Source organism: Aquila chrysaetos, chromosome 9, assembly GCF_900496995.4.
Source record: "Aquila chrysaetos chrysaetos chromosome 9, bAquChr1.4, whole genome shotgun sequence".
Taxonomy (NCBI): Eukaryota; Metazoa; Chordata; class Aves; order Accipitriformes; family Accipitridae; genus Aquila; species Aquila chrysaetos.
Window position 1 is genome coordinate 15213204 of NC_044012.1, and position 17401 is coordinate 15230604.

At 34.1% G+C, this 17401-nt stretch overlaps 1 protein-coding gene across 8 annotated transcripts in view; it reads left to right on the forward strand.

Moving 5' to 3' along the window:
- Positions 1-17401, forward strand: part of PHKB (phosphorylase kinase regulatory subunit beta) — an 88928-nt gene that overhangs the window by 40201 nt on the left and 31326 nt on the right. For all 8 annotated transcript variants that reach the window (XM_030026428.2, XM_030026427.2, XM_030026429.2 and 5 more), the window contains 5 exons: positions 3233-3310; positions 5244-5402; positions 9174-9268; positions 15461-15516; positions 15709-15802. In XM_030026428.2, coding sequence (XP_029882288.1) covers positions 3233-3310; positions 5244-5402; positions 9174-9268; positions 15461-15516; positions 15709-15802 — 482 coding nt within the window. The remainder of the gene's footprint in view (positions 1-3232; positions 3311-5243; positions 5403-9173; positions 9269-15460; positions 15517-15708; positions 15803-17401) is intronic.

The window sequence follows — 17401 nt, forward strand, 5'->3', positions numbered from 1 at the left end:
CAGAAAAGGTCTAGTTTCTCTTTGAAATGCCTGTGCTTCCTGGCCAGGTTTTTTCATGTAGCCATTTACTCTGATTTAAAAAAAAACCACCACCACCAACACCAAAAATACCACTACCTAGACCTTGTCTTGAGGATAGGAGACATACCAAAAAAGTTCATGGGATGATTTCAGGATGGAAGCTACAAGTGACATAGAACAAAAGTCTGAGTAAGAAAACTAGTAAGTGTTACAGCCATCAAAAAGATTTGTAAATGGATGAAAATCTGGCCATCTGGGTTTTTTCTTTTTAGTCTGTGAAATAGTTTTCAAATAAAGATGGTGAGGGGCATAGAAATGTGCTATCTGCCTAGACTCCTCTGTGGCCACCCACAGATTAAAATATTTTGTTTGAAGATGTAATAAAGTTTTACAATTGATTTTTTTCTGAAGGAATGCTTGACATTTTTCAAAGAGTGATGCCAAAACTGAGGAGAAAGGCACTGACATTTAATGCTGCCCACTTGCAGTTTTGGGAAGAACAAGAAAGATAATAATTTTTAACTGAAGTTAGCAGAAGAATAAAGAAAGCATTTTACTCTTCTTGTATTACAAAGTTAAAAATACATATTTTGCACATACTGTCCTTGTCTTTTTTCCTGTATCACTATTTCATCAAATAGAACAATTCTGTTAGTAGATTTTGTGCACATATCTCCAAATCCACAAGCTTCCTTAATGCAAAATTTGAAGCATATACAGAGCGACTTAAACTGCAAAAAGACAATAAAATAGGAGGAGAAGATTACAGCTGAATGTCTTTACAATGGACACATTGAAAAAACCTCAAGCTGCTACATTGTCAATACTGGTTCAGCTGAAAGCCTATTTGCCCATCCAACACACTTGCAGAGTACAAAGGAAAGCCTTTTCAGCAAAGTGTATTAAGCTACTGAATATCTAGGTAACTCCTGATAGCTGGATTTTGTTACCTGTATAACAGTAGGACAGTGCTCTATTAAATAGGGAAGGAGGGAGTCCTGTAAATCATAGTCTATAATCCACCAATTTTGTTCACATCAGCAAAATTTCTTTCATAATTTTGTCTTTGAAAGATTAGCAGAATATATTCAAGTAACTATATATTTACTTATATTTTCTTTTATAAGACAAACTAATTAGCTCATCAAATTTTCTGTTTTGTCAGTGATAGCTTTTTAGGATTTTTAAGGTATGGAGAGTTAGAACAGTTCTGGCAAGTAGATACTACTGAATTAGTTACGCGTTTTCTAGTAGTATTAACACTGTTTTATTCCTCCTGGATGATGATCATTATTACCCAACTGTTACCTTCACTAGATGATTCTTAATACAAAAGCAATTGTATATCACATAAATGCATCTTTTTTTTCTTCTACAGCATCTGCCAATAAGACTAAATTACAAATAGTCAGAATATCCTATTGCTCATGACTGTGCTCAAGTGTTTTGAAATAGTTCAGTGTGTCACTTAAACACACCCTTTTTTGTATGCAGACTTTCATTGCATTTGTTTCTCTTGGCAAGTGATTTCATTTCCTGTATATATATACTTGGGAATATTTGAAAAGGTAATGAACAACACTTGTCAAGCTTTGTTTTTTGCATAGAGCATTCAAGAGCCATGGAGAGAAAGAAATTCCTATACAGTAGTCAAACTCCAGCTTTCTACTGCACTCTGGCTTTTCAGCAGAATAATTTGTTGGATATTATTAAAGTAACATAAAAGATAAGATTTTTTTTTTTTACTATATGTATATTAAAACAAAAAAACATATCTAAACTTAAAACATAAAGACCAACGACAAACATATCTAACCACGTCATACACATAAATACATCTGTACATATATATAAATAATATCATATACACATAAACATATCTAACAAAAATCTTATCTAAACTTTTTCTGATAAAGATGTTCTGGTACATTTGTTCTCAGTGGGTGAGTTTGTGGTTTTCTTTTGTCTTATTTTTGCCTTTCAGAATTAACCCTTCTTAAGAATACAAAAAGGCTGCTTTAGTACTAATTTCCTGTTGGGATTTTCCTCAAAAGGAAATTGTTTAGGACTCTCTGGGTAGTAGATATGTATCTATGGCTGTGGGAAAGGACTGAACTAAATAAATCAATATGACTATTTTTTTAATAAGACGTATTTGACTAGCATTTTTGAAAGCTTTTTTACATTTCTGGTTGAATGTGGAGGATTTTGGTAATTTTGTAGGATAAGGTAAGGAGGGAAACATGACAGCTATTTTTAAAAATATGGAAGAATATGGTAACTGAAAAGGAAGACCATGGGAAGAAATGAATGAAGGATGTACAATGAAAAGTTTTGATCTAACTTGTTCCCCTTTAAATGTTAAAAAATGTTCTATTGTAAAATGTCAGCGTGACTTGTCAAGTTCATCCACGTTTTCCTTGAAAACAGAAATGTTTTTGGTATTTTTGATATACCTTTTCATGTAAGAACTTTTGATGAACTGAACACTGGTCATGTTAATATTCATCAGGTTCATTTTGGGATGACTAAGTTCTGCTAGAAAAACATTTAAGGTACTGTTACTCCCAAACTTACAAATTTCTCCCCAAAAGCAGCATCATAAAGAGTTGATTGTTCTGTTTAATATCTCAAGGTGTGTCAGCAGTTCTAGACCTCTGTAATACACAGATATCAATACCTATATAAATACCAACGTAAACATTCATCTAATCTTTGGAGAGGAATTTTTCGATTTACTACTTCAAGTTCCCTTTGTATTTATTTATTGGGATTTCTAGGCAACTCACTGCTAAATCAGTTTGCAACTCTGTCCTAAAGATTTAGAACCAGCCTGTTTGTCTCTACACACACAAAAGCTCTGCTTCTTCATTCTGCTATAATTAAGGAAGTTATTTACAGCTAGCTGGGCTTTTTGTCTGTGTCCAGTTTCTGAGTCTCTGTAAGTTCACAGCTTTACTATCCTGTGTAACTTGCTATTGATTTCAGTTTAAGCTAATAAGAGAGTGGCTGATTCATGATCCCTGTGAGATTTAGCTGTAGTAGTAAGTGAGGATCTACAGTCGAGTCTTTTATTTTTCATGAACTATTTACTGTGTAGGCATTACCCCATTGAAAAATAAACACTAAATTTTTTTTCTTCTTTTATGAACATTAAGCTCACAGAAAAGTTATTTCTTCCATTAAATCAATTATTTTTTCTTATTTTTAGGAGTTTTTAGAGGAAATCCTGCGCAAGTAAAGGAATATCAGGATCTTCTGGATCCTTTGCTTCAGCACACATCTGAAGGTATTATCTGGTAATCATTTTTCTAAAACATTGTAGCTTTTTATTAATCTGAAATTATTAAAATACTGACATTCCTATTAATGGATATTGCAGTCAGAACAAAGGAGAAGTAATAATATCACTGTTTCCTGATGGCAAAATACTAATACTAAATAATCTCTTTGATGCAGGTATATTGCATCATAAAGTGTGATAATAAAAGCAATGTTGTCTGGGAAAATGCTGCTAAAATAAATTTAAGGTTTACACTGTACCCAGTCATTCTTCCCCTCCTTCGCCTATGCTTCATTATTTACAAAGTTCACTTCAGCTTTGCAGGAAAATATTAACTATCAACAGTCAGATTGTTTCAGTGTTCCACCTGGATACAGTTGAGAATTACTTGTGTCATTCATTGTCACTTAACTTCAGAAGATTTAAAAAATAATTTGGTATATGAATATGAAATTGTTTCTAGCTTAGAGCAGTGAAAGTGGCAACATGTTAACTTTAATATAAATGTTCTCTTACTTAAATTGTGCACTCCAGAATTTTGGTGGAACTGCAGACAAGGCTATTGATGGCCTACAGGCACATCCATCCAAAATTCAGTTTAAAAAAAAAAAAAAAAAAAAAAAAAAAAGAGAAAAAGACCGTAAGTTTGAGTGGGAGGAAAAAAAAATGGCCTGAGAACAGAAGCAGCTTCATTATACTGACAATCCAATTTTAAAACTCAGCATCTTTAGTCACCTGTTCTTGACATCTGTGGTATGGTTACACAAGTAGATGCAGAATATTTTAGTCTGACTTGTTCTTTAAACTTAGAATACTTGTTGAAGTGAACTAGTTTCTGCAAGAAGTACAAATATTTCCTTCCCAAATTTTCTTTACATAGCAAATTTTCTGACCTTGCTGATCATTGCTTTTTTCTCATTATTAATGAGTATGTGAAGTTCCACAGACACTAAATTAATCTTGTGGTTTCTCTCATTGAATGTCATCATGAGTGTCTCACCTTAAAATTTCTAGGTGTGTTGATACCTCACTCATTTGAGTAGTCTATCTCTAATAACTCTCACTTTTCAATTTTTCTCAGCTTCTTGCCAGTAATACTTTTTTTTTGTCTAAGCTAATAGTCAGACACTGCAACTTTATTCTGTTTATTACCTGTTCTTATCCAAATAAATTCAAAATTAAAACAATATTAAGGTGAAATTTAATTTTGCAGAAAGCATATTAATTTGCTTTTGTATTGCATATAATTAGGTGAATCATTTGTAATTATGTTTCTAAATTCCTGACTCTTGTCTGCTTAAAAACTGTTGAAATAAAGCTTATTAATCTACAATGATCAGTAATACCTATGGCATAATTCTGGACACAAGGTATGCTATATTCCAATGAAGAAGTTATGCCATTTTGTTTCATGATGTTTCAAACTTAAAATGCTGGGTTTAACTTGTTTTTTCATACTTGCAAAAAATTAAAATTTTCATTTAATTAAATGTTTGACTAATGTTGGACAAGATTTTAGTTTAAAAATGTTGTCTAATACTGAGCTGGTGTTAAATGTGGGGGGAAAAAAACCCCAAGGGTTTCACTCAATGCAGCTTTCATTTCTTTTCATTATGGTTTGTTATCTGTACTGCATTTTGGTTTAGGTGAATTTTTTATTTTTTTTCTTTTTGGACAGTAAGGTGCTACACAGACAATGTATGTGTTCTGTGGAAATGTTTGGTGAACAATAAAGGTAGTTTAATATTGCCCTGCATTTCCTACACTGATTGTGCTTTTGAGAGATAATAATGCATGACAACAGTCTTTCTGTTAAATCAAATTGTTGCTAGGGTATAATTTTTCCTGTTTTGAATCCACTTTAGCTTTATTAGGGGACTACAATCAAATTGTAAGGGAAGTGGAATTTATTTACTTACTGTACTTTAAAACTCTGTAGGGTGTCCTGTTGTACCCAAGTATTACTATGTGCCAGCTGATTTTGTTGAACTGGAAAAGAAGAACCCTGGCAGTCAGAAACGGTTTCCCAGTAACAATGGACGTGATGGAAAGTTTTTCTTGTGGGGACAGGCAGTTTACATCATCGCAAAACTCCTGGGTAAGAGGCTGAGGAAATTCTATCGGGTTTTGACCCATCAGAAGTGAAGGATATTTAGCTTGTTAATGTTTTTCTTGGACCTGAACAAACACATTGACTTGAGTTTTGAATGAACTATGGGTGGGATGTATGTCCTCACTTTGGTACATATGTGATAGGCAAGAATTGCTTTTTATTCTTTATGTTAAAATTTTATGCTGCATACAGCATACTATGAAGCTTACTGGAATATTTTATGGAATACTGAAAATCTTCTAAACATGATGGGTTTCTTGTTTGCTGTTTCTTTTCCTGGCTTTCCCTCTCATTCCCTTTTCATCATGACAAAATATATTAACATGACACTTTCTGGATTAACTGCGTCAACTGCACCTGTACAGTGATGTTTCTAAGTGATTCAAATTATTTACTGCTTTAAGCAAGACAAGTTTAAATTTTGAATAGTTGCAGTCTGAGATTAAGTTAATGTTTTCTTCAATCTGTGTTATTTTTACCCTTCCTTTAAAATAGAAGAGACTAGATGAGCATTTGAAAGTGCATTTCGAAGTTTGGCCATTGAAGGTTGTTATGGTGAATTTCAGTCACAAATGAACTCTTGTTCTCACTTGAGATGATTCAAAGGCTAATGTAAAAACAGTTGTTAAGCCAGAAAGTCTTCATAGTTAAGATTATTTTGTTGTTGTTGTTAATATTTCTTCTAGGAGAAGGATTTATTACTTTATTTTAACACACTCAGCATTTCCCTGGTAATGAGTAGATTGAGTTCTGAAAACTTTTTTTCTGTGAACACTGTAAAGGGAAACAGGCTGTTGGTAGTAAAAATGAGAAAGATTGAAGAGGAGTTTAAAAATTCAGGACTTGGCAAGAACAGTGGCTTTATCTTTAGGTATGGAGGAACAGAGTCCGTTGTCTGGTGCTCCACCTGTTTGGTTTTACTGTATTCCTTGCATAATTCCTTTTGTAGCCAACACTGTAAAGTAAATGCAGGCAATCTTGCCTTTAATGAAAAAAAAAAATTATTTAACCTCGTAGTATTAGCCAAGTAATCCTCAAATGTGTGTGCAGCAATACTGTAATAATTTTGCTACTATTCATCTTGTACTAATATTTGCGTATTTCTATACCTGAGGAATGCTGGTTAAATAAATTGTAGTTATTGTTTGCTAAATGCTGTTTGAGTAATGTAACTTCCTTTTGTTTTGTTTCAATTCTTTGCTGAACATTCTTACACTTTCTTTTTTATAATTGTACTAAATCTCTTTTTGAAAAGTTGTCATTAGTAACTGTTTCCTTTATTATTTTAAAGTAAAAATTTCTCTTCACTGTATTCACTACTTTCATTCCTCCCTTCCTTTTTTCAAAATATTATTTTTTTCCTTTTCTCTCACAATCTTTGGAAACAGGGTCTGGAAATTTTATCACAAAGTTAAATCTACTCACCAGTGATTGTTATATCAGGAACTCCATTTATTCATACTAATTTATATTGGTGCATTTAATTTTTCTCCATTCTGGGTGAAAACCTACCTGAATAACAATCTTGTCCTTAGTGAAAGTCTTTGTGTGTGTTACTTTGCTTGTTGGTGGTTGCTAATTAAGTGGAAGCCAAACACTTGATTTCTGGGAAGGTACTGGTTTCCCAATTCATCATCCATTCCAGAAATTGTGTTACCTCAAGGATAGCAATTAATTTGTATTTGTTCAGCCTCCTTGCTTCTGTTGTGTAGGCAAACATACAATATAACTTTTTTAGATTCTTCTTCTGTCTGTGAGCCAAGTGTCTGCCTGTTGCGGTCCAAATTTTTCTAAATGCAGCAACATGAAACTGAGTCAATTCTTATACATCTCAGTGCCTCTTACAGACAGGCAAACAGAAGTAGCAAAGTCAAGATTTTGATCCTGCTTATAAAGCCTCTGAACAACAGAGGCAATGAAAGTGTCTGCATACTGCTGTTGGAGGTCACCACATGCCTGTGCAACGGAAAAAATTGTTTATGAAGAAAACAAAGCATGCATTTTGCAGGTGGTGATGCAGTTTTTCATAGAATTTCTTGCTCTGGTTGAGGAGGTTTGTAAAGCCTTTATGATAGGGTCCCCATTTTAGAGCAAGGGAAAGGAATGTCAGGTATTCAGCTGTTTTATGCAACTGAAAATTCACTCAGTCTTTCAGTTGGTAGCTCTCTGTTATCTTTCCTGTGCTTTTCCTTATAATTTTTATATCTTGTTCTGTGGACTCAGTGCTGCCTAGAATGAAGTTAAGAGTTTTTGGCAATATTTTGTAAAGTATAGACCAAATGGATTAAACATTGTCAGCTGTTGTTGATCTAAACAATGAGCTAACAAAGAAAACTCTGCTTTTGCATTCCGATACACTTGTATTTGTGACTTGTATTTTGGTTTTGGGGTTTTTACGTTTCATTTGGTTTTTTTAACATAACCACCTGTATGTAGATTGTGACTCTGCAGGAGTAGTGCAGAGCAGAGGAACAGGGTCCATTGCTGGCAGGAGTCAAGCTGCACTCTCCCAACAGAAGGCTGAGGACAGGAGATGGTCTCAGTATCTAGTGGCTGACAGTCGCTGGCATAGTTCATAGCAGCAGCAGGCTTCTTCATGGCTTACATGGTGAAGTACCCAGCCAGTGTCCTACATTGTCTGCCCATGCGTTTTCTATCCACTGCACCATCTATTCTGCTTTCTGTTCTTTCCTAACACTGTTAAAGCTTGAGCCGGGACATATTTTGAGTTTATAAACTGCTGCCTTAATTTGCTACATGGTGTAGAATTCAGAAACATTTTTATTATCAAGACACTGTTGGTTTTCTGTTGTAGCTGAATTAAGCTAATGGAGTCATGAGTTATTTCTCTTTGAGATTAATAGCTGATTTCCGAGTGTAAAGGTTTTTAAGAATATGTTAAAAATTGTTGACTTGTATGTAGGAGAAATGAAAATGTACTGTGACCGCCTCTGTAGCAGAAATTAAATAAAGATTGGACAGTTTCATGTCAAAATGAGATTTTGATAGGAGAATGCTTATTTGAAGGGCATAATAGCTCACAGTAGATTGTGAACCTTTATTCAAGGCATTTGTTGAAACTTTTTAATAGTATACTTTTATTGGAGTACTTAATTATTTTTTTTCAGGAGAAGGTTAAAATAATGGAATTTTGGGTTTGGGTTTTTTTTTTCCATGTAAAAAACTCCATGTAGAAATTGTTAGGTTTCAAATATATTTAATTGTTTGGGTTTGTTTTGTTTTTTTACAATTTCTATTTGAGATATCGTATTGAGAGATACCTTTGATATCCCTTGTCCCTTTCAGGATTATAGTTGTGTGATTACCTTGAGATAGAGGCTGTTTACTTTTCTTCAAAGCTAATCACATTTTGCTGGTAACCATTGAGTTTCTAGTTAAAGCTCTAGAATAGTTCCATGGTTGTGGACTGAGGGCTTTTTATGTGACTTGTGGAATCTGTTGTCTGCATATATTCTTTTAACGCATCTGTGAAAAAATAAAGGATTGTTTTTATATACTACAGTATTATAATTAGCTGTAGCAAGACTGATGCTTGAGTTGTTAGTTTTAAATTTAATACAATTTTGCAGAACGTCTTTTTGATCTGTAAAACACAGATCTAAAGCAAAGATTATAGCAGCAGAACTGCTAATTCGTTAATAAGTGCTAATACAAAAATGTGTTTGCATGCCTCCTTCATAAAAGCTGCAGAAAGTACTCAAGTTATTCTGTATTTTTATTATCGTTTACTTTCAGCTGACAAGTTAGTAAGTCCTAAAGATATTGACCCTATCGGACGTTATGTACCTCCACAAGATCAGCGGAATGTTAGTATGAGATTTTCAAATCAGGTAAGCATATGCTTAGTATTAAAATACTTTTACTGAAAAATTGTCTTCTACATGTTATATACAGTCTTCTAATATCACAATTAAAGTGCTAGGAAAATATTAAATGCATGTACATTTTCTTAGTTGATGGAGGATTGCTTTTAAAATGAAGATTATAACATCTGCAGTTTTGGGGAAGTGGTGCACATTTGCCTTAAAATTAAGTGGTGCAATCAAAATGATACATAAAATGTAAGTTTAAATAGCTGCTAATAGATAGGTATGTTTCTTTGAGTTATAGATATGTCAGGAAGGCAAGAATGAGCCTCCTTTTTTTTTTTATTCTTTCAAATTAATTACCACTTCAATGTATTAATATATTTTGTATTTAGAGCTCCTAAGAGCTAGAAGGATGAGGTTCTTTTTTGGTGTGTATGGTATATACATGTGTTCCTGTATTTGGCTTAAATGCACAGCAGGAATGAGTGCCCAGGGATGGGGAATGCTTGAAACATTGTAATTCAAATCTGCAGTAGTAGACAGGATAACAAGGCAGAAACCTGCTCTATATGGAGGGGACTTCTTAAAGAGGTAAGAACTGTATGTATGGAAATGTGTAGCCGAGATGTTTTTCAGCCTGTTTATTTCTTGGTATAAGGAATATATATTTGAAAAGTTCCTTGTTCAGCATTGTGAATTTGTTATTGAAGCATAAAATACAAAGCATTTATCTTAAGATTTATTCCAAGATCAGAAGTGAGCAATGTTTTTCTTGTTGTATCCAAATGCCTAAAACCTCCATTTCCTACTATTTCTTGTTCCTGAGGTAATCCAAGTGCCTGGGTGTTGTCTCATTCATAATGAGTCTTTCGTTATTCATGGTACAGCACTTCTGCCATGTTAATATGAGATAATGAAAGCTCAGTGACTTCATTTGTTCCCAGTTTCTTTCTTTGTGCTTACATCATGGGATTATGAATGCTACAGAAATTGTGAGCTGCCACTATCACATGCACTTTTAGGAGTGCCATTAGAAGAACCCTATATCAAGTCAGTGTTCCATGCAGCCCATTGAAATTTTTTTTTTCTTTGATTCTTGAAACCAATAACTTTTAATATGCCACAGATGAACACTTTGAAGAAGATGATGGTTTGTTCTAAAGACTGTGCCTGCTTTTCTTTGATATGCAAAAGATAAAGCTGTCCAAGATACTGCATGTGCTTCTCAATGTGGGCTAGAAAAAAAGAGGCACTTCTGAATTAGTGGGAATTCTAGATGACTGTAGCATCAGGCCTTGGTCATTGTAGCCTCTGAGCAGCAATGTAGAAATTGTGACCAGAATGGTTAGTGTCCCTGCAGTGCTAACCAGGTGGCTGTGGAATTTCATTGGGACTGTTTGTACTGAAACAGGTGCTGCTGTACTTTGTGTGTTTTTACTATTAAGTTAGTTTCAGGGCAAAATGTTTCTTGATACAGATGTTAGTTCAAATGGGTCATCATTAAGAGGTTAAAAAATGAAAGGCAGATGCATAGACATATCAACATGAGTGAGGTATGCTTTATCAGCAAAGGTCTTGCAGTTAAAGTCAGCAAACTTCAAGTTCCAGCTGAGAGTCTTGACCTTGAGTCTTTTTAATCCACTTTTAAAATTTGCTTAAACGGTTTGTTGGAATATTTGATTATGCATTTTATCTAATTGAGCAAATTTATGCAAAATCACTATTTATTATTTGCCTTAAAGTGCTAGAAAAATGACTAAAAATAAAATACAAAATGAGAACACAATGCATCTTGGTTTTGGAAGGTGATGTACCAAAAAGAAGGCTTTTAAAATTTTTATTTGAAGCCATGTGCTAAGGAAATATTTTTTAGAGAAATGCATTTTCCATGTAGCCATATTTTCATATCTTGATTGCATTGACTATAATGTCTATAGACAATTGCCATTGAAAAATGTGATTAATTTAGTTTATTTGTGGCTTTGATGCTACTGCAAAAATAAGTCTGATGTCCACATAATTGTGTAGATTTAAGCAAGCAATGAAAAGTATTTAAAATATTCAAACCTTAGTTTTATACTTTTGAAGCACCAGTGAAGAATATTCTAGAATTAGTTAAAGGTAATATAGACCTACAAAGGCAAAATTGCTATGGCAACTATATATCTATAATTCTATATAACTACAATAGCTGTTAACGCATCACTCGACCTAGAAAATCTGATAAAAGAGGACAATCTCATTTGTTGTAGAAAACTGTGGAATCAAATGAGCAGTATAGTAAAACTTAATGGGCACTAATACTAAAATATTCATTTTGTCTGTTTATAGTTAAAAGGAAGTGTTTTGTCTCCTAATTTAAAGCCGCCCCAACCTTATTTTTCAGGAAGAGGTCTCCATATGTTCCCTCCTGGGGAAATGCCGGTGTGGCACTGTAGCAGGATTCTCTTTGCTAATTTTAGTCTGTGTTCCAAAACACAGTGAAGTCTAACAGCAATCAGAGAGGTTCTCCTTTGCACTAATAATTTGCTTTGTAATGCTAAATGGTCAGTAGCGTTTCAGGTTAAATCCCATTCATGAGTTAAAAAGAAAATGAAATCATCAATGCTCCATTCACTTTATTCTAAGAAGCAGGGCATTTTTCAGTGGGGATAACTCTTTAGAACTGGATTCCTTAGAAGAGCTTATTTTATTATTCCTTTTTACTGTCTCCATGTACAGGAGAGATTATATTATAACACAGTTTCAGTTGCTGCATTCTGTTTTGGGATAATTTAGTGTGTAAGAGGGCCTGTATAGTAACAATAACATTTGAGAAATGAGATGGGGTGGAGATTTTCTGGTTTTGTTTTGTATTTTACTGGAGCATATGAAAGCTGATTTATTGCTGTCCTATATTTAATTTTGTATTTAACAAAAAATTATAATCTTACTAAATTGTTAAAGTGAGACTAATTTATCTTCTGGGTTAACTTGAAATATATGTATAGGGTTGCAACTAATTAAATTCTCTGGCTGCATGTGATGACCATATTCTTCTAATGTTTTGCTTTGTAGACTTAAGTAATCATTTGTGAGGACTTCATTTAAGTTACTGGAAATTAAGGTTAATGCCCATTGATGATGTCGGGAGAACAAAGTGATAGACTGCTTATTTTTTTATTTTCAGGGAAGTAGATAATGTGTAAAGAAGGAACTAAAATTACTAAGTGAGATATATTAAGATTTTTCAGCTACCTAAATTATGTTTAGGATTACAGCATGTCTAATTTTGATGGTTTAGAGAGATGTATCATATTGGATGATTTGTTTTGTGATGTTAATTATAAGCATATTCTTGCTTTCATTTCTCTTAATAAAATTGGCTACCACAGTTAACATAATTCTAAAATGGTCAAGTGTTGTTTTAGAATTTAAGGCACATGTGTGTCTGTATTGTATTTAATTTAAAAAGTCTAGTGTGTTAGTAGCATTGACCATAAATTGTTCAGCAGTATTTAGATGCTTCCAGAAGCGGATGCGTTTTGTAACAGTTCAGTTGTAGTTTTGTAGCAGCAAGGTGGATTATATGGGTTAAGTACAATTTCTTCTGTTGCATGCTATTTCTGTTTTCCTCATCTTGCTCCATATGCTTGGAAAGCCCAGTAGGTACCATTTTAATCTGTGTTCTTGAATATTGTGCCCACTTTCTCACATGTTCAAAATAAATGGATTTTTTTCAGAGTTCTGAGATTTCCTGGGAATATGTGCAGAAAGGCATATAGTGATAGCATCTGTCCAGTGAGAGTGCAGCAAAAGGCTAATACTGAGCTGCTTTCTCTGCTCATGCCAGGAATGGAGTCAGGGGGTTTTCCCTTTATCCTGCCTCCAACGGTTTATAACCTTGTTAAAAACTATAATTTTTTTTTTTTTTTTTTAGAACAACTAATCTGTCTTTTATCTTGGTCTTCTGAAAACCTGGGGTATATTTATCATTTGCACAGCATGCAGAATATAGCTGAAACAGATCCTTATGCCCACTATCCAATGTGAAAACGCCAAGCAGAAGGGTGAACCGGGGGGTGGGAGTGGGGGGGTAGTGTCCATTGCGGTGTCTTGGGGAGACGGTGATTGATGTTGTGTGAACACCACCTTAGCTTGCGTTATTAGACAAATGTGAAATCAAACACATTAAAATGGAACTTTTAACAACAACAAGATTTATTTAGTGGAATATTTAGGAGTTTAATGCTTTTCCACATTTCCTTTTTTTTAAATATATAGTAAATGCTATATATCACTGTCATTACTGAAACTGGCAACGTACTTTTTAATGAGTATTGTATCTGTTATTTTGATCTGTGTTTCTCTAGACCACTACTTGTGATCCTCCAGGCCTTGACATGTTAAATGATAATGAAAGTAATTTTCTGTTTAATATTACAATCCTGTAGTTGTACAGCAATTATAGTTATATTTATTCACAATACTTTTAAAAGTCTAGCTATTTTTCACACCGATTTTGTGCTGTGCCAGTTGTGCTGCAGATGCATTTGCGTAGTTATGGCCCATGTTAGAACCACCACTGACTGGCTGCTATAAATGAGTCATGTCATAGGGTACGTCTGTGTATGAGAGGCAATCAGTACTGGTGTCGGAGAAGGACGTACCTCAATGGAGATGCAGAATGCACAGCTTTATGTACAGCTTACACAGTCTGTGCTTATACAGTGCCACTCAGTTCATCAGTAATGCAGTAATGAAGTTGAGCCTTAACTTGAAGACCACTGCCCAAGTTAGATCACAGGCTGTCTATAAATCAGTACAGTCTTGGAGGGGGCTCTCTTGTTTTCTGGGGGCGGGGGGGGGGGGTGTGTGTCTTTGGTTTTTGTTTTATAAACATAATGCACTGATTATGGTAGAGAATTGGTTTGAGTTTTCTTACTGTTTGTGTAAATGCAATTGATAGCATGATCACCTTATTCCGAGGAGGAAAATCTTTTAATATCACTTAAACTTCTGACTTCTTAATCTGGTCTCCTTGTGCATGTACTTTCATCACAAACTCACTTTATGTGGCAAAAATTCCAAAATTTTTAGTGGAAATGTAGTGCTGATAGACTTTTGGGAAAATGTTATCAAGAATTTCTTCTGCAAATCCATAACACCTAACTTGATATCAACACTCACAGATGCCTGAACAAGCAAGCGTCACTTTAAACTTTTTGTTCTAAATCAATATGTCTATCCATCTATCTTCACAGAAAGTGCTGTATTTTTATATAATCAATTGATAGAAGATCAGTTTAACTTTTGTCATTCATGTTCTGGTAATTTCTAGACAAAAGTAGACAAAAAGCATTTTAGGAATGAAAATGTGTGCTGCTTTTAGTTCTGTTGATTTTACAGTCATTGAGTGCCAGAGAAGAAATGGATAAGGAATAACACAGACATCTCATTTTTTCACTAGTAATGTATGCTGCCAGTGAAAAGAAAAGTGAATTGCCATTTCAAGACCCAGGGAGTCGAGTCAATGATTTCACTCAGCATGTTGAATTCATTCCTATTTGCATGGTTTCCTGATGTAAAATCCTAGTATTTATTTCAAACATGAAGTATCTGTGTTATAAACAATGTAAGGAAATGCTGTTATCTCCTGTAAAATGTAATATATCTTTCATACAACTGTAAAGAGTAGCTGTCTGATCAAAATATTTCTGAGTAAAGGGCTGAAATCATCAGTTCATTATTTTGAAGCGAACATTATCACTTACCCAAATAGCTAAGTTATTTCACTCTTTACAAAAATGTGTATCAAAACATTATGTTATATCAGGCATAAAGGAAATACATTGATTGTATAAATTCTAAATTTTTGTATGAAGCAAAATGTTTTTACTGCTTTTTTTTTAAATTAAAAAAAACCCCGCAAACAAAAAACCAACAAACCAAACCAAACAGTGGAAATGGTTACCAGAAACCTATTATTATTAATTCTCAAAAATGCATCTTGCAAAGTATTATTGATAAGGCAGTCTTCCCATAGTTTTGAGATTTACAAGTTTTAGTCCTGTGTTGTTCTTTCAGTTTGTTCACACAGTAAGAAAAAGCAATGCAGACAGTGATGTCTGTCATACTCGTGAATTGTTTAAATAGACATTGTCCCTATTCATGCTATATCTAACAAAATATTTAGTTAGCAATGCTAATAAATATTTTTTCATCATTTTCTAGGGTCCTTTAGAAAATGATTTGGTAGTACATGTGGCCCTGATAGCAGAAAGTCAGCGGTACGTATTTACTTTTATTAAGAATGTATATATTAGGGAAATGTTGAACAATAGGCATCTTAAATTTGCTAAAGGTATTCAAGGAATTGTAGAATATAATACTGCTACTTGTGTATCTGCTGCCAAGATAATTGTTAAAACTAAGACTGTTCTGTGTTTTGTCATTAAATTTGTCATTTATTTCATTCATAGCCTGCAAGTTTTTCTGAACACATATGGAATCCAAACTCAGACCCCCCAGCAGGTGGAACCAATTCAGATATGGGCTCAAAAAGAACTTGTCAAAGTAAGGAATTCTGCATTTAAAATTATTTATCTATCTAGAAATTTCTTTTGTAACAATAGGAATTTATATCAAGCTATTAGACTTGTATCTCCTTGAGCTTGTTATCTACCTTTTTGTGTTATTCTAATTCAATTGCAAGATATGCTGACATCAGTCAGTTATAGCTGCCTAGTTAGAGCTTTCAGTGAAACACTGAAGCCCAGATGTGCTATATTATCTGATTAGGCTTATTACCTGAGGCACTTTCAAAGAATAATGAATGACTAATAAAATTTTAATAATATTAATAGCACAGTAGACTAAGTGAATCTTGATGGAGAAACAAGCACATGAGCAATAGTCAAAGAAATGGATTAAGGCAGTAGGCATAAACCATCATGTAATTTCATAGTGTAGCCCGTATAACAGGCATTACACAGTCTTCTGTAACTGTTTTTTTAGAAGTCCCTTGAGTTGACTATATCAAGGAAGTTTGGTGTTTAAACCCTCTTTGGTTTAGTCCTTTAACTCGGCACATTTAAAAATCTACGGTCAAAAATTACGGGGATGAAGGACGTCTTCAGAGTCCCTTTCATCCTCTGTGAAGGCTAAAGGTTTTCCCTTTTCTGTACAGTCTCCTAACAGAGTACCATATCCTTTTACCTAAAAGGCTGGCCCTTTTAGCCCTTAATCTGTACGGAGCCTCACTGATGATGCCAGTTTAGATGCATCTGTTCAGGTAGCTGTCAACGCCATGTGAAGCCAGCAGTCAAAGATGAATGGCATCTACAGGCCGTACTGGTCCATTTCAGCATTCTCTTAGCGCTACCATGGCCTCTTTTTTGTTCAGTCATTTTTGGTACTTTATTTATAGCACTTCAGTGCCACTGAGTATGTGCTTCAAGCACAAGGACTGTTGTTTGTCCTGGAAATACATTTAAATATAAAAAACATGGCAAATGCTGCTCTAAATGATAAATGCGTTGATCAGCAATTGTAGGTAAACTTGTCAAAAGTCCTTATAAAAATCTATATGATTACTGGGTGCCTATTTACCTCTCTCTCTGATACACCTGGACACTTCCTCTGAAAAAACTTTGAAAATAGTCCCACTGTACATAAACAAGCTTTAACAAGCTGCAGGAAACTGTCAGACAAGTAAGCTGATTGAGAATTACGGATGTGCCCTTGATATATTTCATAATTCACCACCTGAAGTTTGATTGTGGATCAGGTACATAAAGCTCTTGTCTAACTTTGAATTATACAAATTGTCTCAAGCAAGTGATTAATTCTGAATATCTGGGGGAAGTATAATGAATGTATTTAGTTTATCAATCCTGAAGTTCCAGTTGTGGAACAACTCACTATGCAAGTCTCTCCCTCTGAAATCAGGATCACATGGCTGATGCCGTTAATCTGTATCAGAAGTCTGTAGGACACAGAAAAAAGTAAAACCAAAAATAGGTAACATTGCAACATATTTCAGGCTTTGTAAGTTTGTGAGGATAACTGACGTACCAAAACCTTGCTAGCTTCTTCAGAACAATGCTTACCCCAAGTAATGACTGCCACTAACACCCGAGAAGTACTTAAACGGAGAGAAAAGAAATATCCTTG